This window comes from Bison bison, unplaced genomic scaffold (assembly GCF_000754665.1).
Source record: "Bison bison bison isolate TAMUID 2011002044 unplaced genomic scaffold, Bison_UMD1.0 scf7180017864462, whole genome shotgun sequence".
Lineage (NCBI taxonomy): Eukaryota > Metazoa > Chordata > Mammalia > Artiodactyla > Bovidae > Bison > Bison bison.
In genome coordinates this window covers 3109318-3114725 of record NW_011495024.1, presented here as the reverse complement: position 1 = coordinate 3114725, position 5408 = coordinate 3109318, and the positions used below count along the sequence as shown (strand labels likewise).

Below are 5408 nucleotides of genomic sequence, written 5' to 3'. Positions count from 1 at the left end.
TACTTTGCCAACAAAGGTCCGTCTAGTCAAGGCTATGGTTTTTCCAGTGCTTGTGTATGGATGTGAGAGCTGGACTGTGAAGAAGGCTGAGCGCCAAAGAATTGATGCTTTTGAACTGTGGTGTTGGAGAAGACTCTTGAGAGTCCCTTGGACTGCAAGGAGATCCAACCAGTCCATTCTGAAGGAGATCAGCCCTGGGATTTCTTTGGAAGGAATGATGCTAAAGCTGAAACTCCAGTACTTTGGCCGCCTCATGCGAAGAGTTGACTCAATGGAAAAGACTCCGATGCTGGGAGGGATTGGGGGCAGGAGGAGAAGGGGACGCCAGAGCATGAGATGGCTGGATGGCATCACTGACTCGATGGATGTGAGTCTGAGTGATCTCCGGGAGTTGGTGATGGACAGGGAGGCCTGGCGTGCTGCGATTCATGGGGTCACGAAGAGCTGGATACGACTGAGCGACTGAACTGAACTGAACTGATGGCTGATTCTTGTTGTATGGCAGAAATCAACACAACATTGTTAAACAATCTTCTCCAATTAAAAAATAAATTACAAAAACAAAAATGGTCCACATTGAAAAAAAGTCTTAAAAAATAAAAAAGTATTCAAACCTTTGAGGAAAAAAAAAATCCCAGTTTTTTCTACAAAGAAATATGTCTTTTGGCATCAGTAAAATGGCCAGTAGTTTATCAGGAAGGTAGATCAGTCGGTCAAGAATCCACCTGCAATGCAGGAGACTGGGGTTCAATCCCTGGGTCAGGAAGATCCCCTGCAGAAGAAAATGGCAGCTCACTCCAGTATGCTTGCCTGAAAAATCCCATGGACAGAGGATCCTGATGGGCTACAGTCTGTGGGGTCGCAAGAATCAGACAGGACTTAGCAACTAAAACCATCACCATCAACCAAAATGATCAGTAAATACCATATGATTTACATGTACTTCTTTCTACTCCACTGACGAAGTACACAAGAGTTTAAGGAGATAGAAATAAGAAAGGAAAGTTAACATAACAACAAAAGAAATGCCCTCCCTCCGTGCACCCTGGTCTCCTTCATCAGAGCTGGTTTGGCCTTTCTCTACTCACTGCAAATCTGACAGCGGAGTGTGCCCCTACTTGGCCTATTTTCAAAAAAGGGCTAAGCATTTTCCCAAGAGGCCTCTAATGTATTCACTTTTCAAATCAGAAATATAAATTGTTTTCAATCTTTAAGATAGTTCACCATTTACCATAAAACAACCCCATCCCCACACAAATCCTGATAGCTTGAGTTATCATATATATAAGAGACAAAAGGTTTTTTAAAAAACTCTAAACAAAACATGTAATTTTTTAAATAAGAAGCTTGACCAACTTAACTCTGTAATTTATGTGCAAGACTAAAAGCCCAAAAAGAACTAACTTAACTTTAAAAAAGTAGAAAGAGATTACTTGGCCTATCAAATATTATTATATACTACAAGATATTACAAAATAAGGAAAGTAAGATATAGAATATCTTCTCACTTAGCACATGGCAAGACATCTAAAGACTTAAATAGCTCAACCTATAATTTTTTTTTTAAAGTAAATTTGATTACATAAAAACAAAGGATTTCTGTCAAATGAAAGTCACCACTGACAAAAGTAATAAACAGATTATCAACTGAAGGAAGATTCTGCAATGTCAAACTGAAAGGTACTGGGACTTCCCTGGCGGTCCAGTGGTTAGGACTCTGCGCTTTCACTGCTGAGGCCCAGGGTTAGATCCCTGGTCAGGGAATTAAGATCCTGTAAACCACACAGCACAGCCAAAGGAAGGAAAAAAAAACAAACCTGAAAGAGACTAAAATCTATAACATACCAGGAGCTCCTACAAATCAATAAGAAATTAAACAGAAAAATGGGCAAAAGATGTGAATAGGCAAATCAAGGGAGGGAAAAACTGAATACTCAACAATATATGAAGAAATGCTCCAACTGTAAGCCATCAGAGAGACATGAATTAAAACAAGACAAAACCAATATATATGCAATGGATGGGCAGTAATTAGAAGATTGGATAATACCAAAGAAAATCAGAACCCTTGCTTTTTGGAACGTAGACAGATACAGTCATTCTGGAGAGCAACCTAGCAGGAGTCAGTAAAATTAAGCATGTGGAAAACTCAACAGTCTCACTCCTGAGTGTATTTCCCAAACAAAGGCTCCACTGATGCATAGAGAACATATCAGAGGATATTAGAGAAGTCGCAAATTGGAGACAACCCTGGGAAATGGCAAAGTCAAATGTGCAGGATGCTCGTGTGTGGAATACTACTGAGTGGTAACCAGATTTACCACTGTATTGCTCTATTGATTGAGTGAGGAAGTCAGAAACGGCTAACTAGTGAAGTCACTCAGTCGTGTCTGACTCTCTGCGACCCCATGGACTGTAGCCTACCACGATCCTCTGTCCATGGGATTTTCCAGGCAAGAGTACTGGAGTGGGTTGCCATTTCCTTTTCCAATACATGAAAGTGAAAAGTGAAAGTGAAGTCGCTCAGTCGTGTCCGACTCTTGGCAACCTCATGGACTGCAGCCTACCAGGCTCCTCTGTCCATGGAATTTTCCAGGCAAGAGTACTGGAGTGGGGTGCCATTGCCTTCTCCGGCTCTAGTCCTGTTCAACTCTTTGCGACTCTATGGGCTATAGCCTGCCAGGCTCCTCTGTCCATAGGATTCTGCAGGCAAGAATACTGGAGTAGGTTGCCATGCCCTTCTCCAAGGGATCTTCCCGACCCAGGGATAGAACCTGAGTCTCCTGCATCTCCTGCATTGCAGGTACCACCTGGGATGATATATATAAATAACACAGTCTAAAAGAGAAAGACACAAGGAATGTCCTTGTCCAGTAAGCCTAAGAGATCACAATGTTTTTCCCAGCTTGAGAGGACCTAGTCAATGTACTTTATTTGGGTGATTTTTTTTCTACCCATTAATGTTTTATTTCCCAGTAATGATACCATGATTCATAGTAAATGCTCCAAAGAGTAAACAAACATGGTATTAACTGGTTAAAGGACCAATTAGATGTTGAGGTGGGTAAGTCAGTATCACCCTTAAGAACCATCCTAAATAATGGTTCTTTAAGACAAGAACCATCCTAAAGACAAGATGATGGCATAAACCAATACACCCCAAATACACATGATTTTAAGTAATAAATTACTGTCAAGAACACAGTTACTCTATAGACAGAATGATCCCATGTAGCTCTGATTTACTTAGGACTCCCACATCCACTGCACTAACTGGGGAAAACACAGAGCAAGGAAAAGAATTTTGCATTATAAACAAATGATCCCAACACTTCTCAGCACTTTCCTGACTTGACTATATTAAAGACTATCTTCAGTTCAGTTGCTCAGTCATGTCCGACTCTTTGCGACCCCATGAATCGCAGCACGCCAGGCCTCCCTGTCCATCACCAACTCCCGGAGTTCACCCAAACTCATGTCCATCAGTCGGTGATGCCATCCAGCCACCTCATCTTCTGTTGTCCCCTTCTCCTCATAAGTCCCTTGCAAGACACTTCATTTCTGAATCTCTAACTTCTAGTTTGCACCAACGTGCTACATTTTGTAGACATGTCTTTGCTTGTGCAATATTCCACTTCTGAAATAGCATACTATTTCTCCTTTGATTTTAATGAGACCGGGAAGGATTAGAAACATGTAACTGCTGCTGCTGCTGCTGCTGCTGCGTCGCTTCAGTCATGTCCGACTCTGTGCGACCACGTAGACAGCAGCCCACTAGGCTCCTCCGTCCCTGGGATTCTCCAGGCAAGAACACTAGAGTGGGTTGCCATTTCCTTCTCCAGAGCTAGATTCAAACACTTAACAATTTTCCTTTCATCTGCTGTAAAAAGATCACTATTTAAACTATTCTAAATCTTCAGGGGTTTTTGCTCCAGATACATTCAGATAAAAAAGAAATCACATACTTCATTTTTTTAAATTACATGGGAAAAGGAAGGTCAGAAGTCATCAGTAAAAAATACTGTTCAAATAAATAAATGATATCCCTGTGGGAGATATAGGTCTCACTTTACAGCAACAGTGATAAAATGTTTCTTAGTCACATATCCACCTGTTTCATGAATAATTCTAATGGTCCCATTTATCAGGACCTTAGAATCAAAGGGTCACTAGCTTACCTCTGAAAAATTTCAGTTATGGAATTCCTGAGCTGAAGATCCTTATCTGTCACATCTACTGTTATGTCCTTGTTACTGATTCTCTTGTTTCTTCACTTGCTACTTCATACCTCACAAGTTTTAATAGGTGTATTTGTTCACAAATTACAATCAGGGAGGGCATTAAAGACCTAGAGCTCATTTTAAAACTGAAAATATTGATATACTTAGTTATTGTGTTAGTTTTCTTTTTCCTCATTGTTAATGTGAGAGTCACCAACATCAAAATCACCTGGAATTATTACCCCTTATCCCAACCTACTGAGTACCCACTAATCTATTCTAACATAGTGATTTTACACACACTAGAGTTGACAGAACTACTGTTGTTACCTCGAAGTGGAGAAATAAAAGTTCAATGCAGTTGCAAATAGCTTTCTGGGCTTCCTTATTTCTCAGCACCTGAACCTTCTTTGGCTTAGATGCTCAATAAACATATTGAATAAGAACGTTCAATCATGCAAAACTTCTATAAGGCCCGGACGGAATACGGTACATCAAACTGAAAAGTTTAGTTACCCTGGCGCTCAGAATATGTTTCGGGGGCACGTGTCGGGGCGTGCTTTATGGATTTGATGGTTTGTCTACCTTGAGAGGAAGCCGGGTGGGTCGGGAGAGAAGGAACGCAGCAGCGAGAAAACACGGGACCTCAGGGTTCGCACGTTCAGAGGCGCCGCCCGCCCCCAGGGAAAGCTAACAAGGTGTCTCCGGGTGGTAACTGAATCACCCTGGAGATTAGGAGGTATTAAAGCACCGAAGCGCGGAGAGCGGGTCGCTGCGTTACCAGATGGCGTCAGGTCCTGGAGCGTGGGGGCCATGCTCCGGAGTCTTCTTTCTCCTCCTCCGGCCGGGGGACGCGGCAGAAAAGACGCACCCTCCACACGTGACGGCCCAGAGCCACGCCAGCCAGCGCCCGGCCAGTAGTTCACAGAAGGTCGGGGTCCCAAGGACACTGAGGGGCCTCCCCGCAACCAGACCCGACAGCGGGGCTTCCGTCAGGGCCAGAGCGCCGCGCGGCGCTGACAGGAGGCGCCCGGCCCAGACCGCTGCTCAGACACGTGCTTTCTTCTCGGTCACCTGGCCTGTCCTCGGCAAAGGCCTGGCGGCTAAACCAGCGCGACCGGAGGCCGAGTCGACAGGAGGACGCGGGCCTGACCCGAAGAGGAGGACGACGTGGCGACCGAGGGGCCG

At 43.7% G+C, this 5408-nt stretch overlaps 1 protein-coding gene across 2 annotated transcripts in view; it reads right to left on the bottom strand.

Annotated features, from left to right (window-relative positions):
• The window catches only part of MTR (5-methyltetrahydrofolate-homocysteine methyltransferase), a 134241-nt gene extending 128839 nt beyond the window's left edge, over positions 1-5402 (bottom strand). For both annotated transcript variants that reach the window (XM_010860114.1, XM_010860115.1), the window contains exon 1: positions 5002-5402. In XM_010860114.1, coding sequence (XP_010858416.1) covers positions 5002-5035 — 34 coding nt within the window. In that variant the 5' untranslated portion in view covers positions 5036-5402. The remainder of the gene's footprint in view (positions 1-5001) is intronic.
• Between the last annotated feature and the right edge of the window lie 6 nt (positions 5403-5408).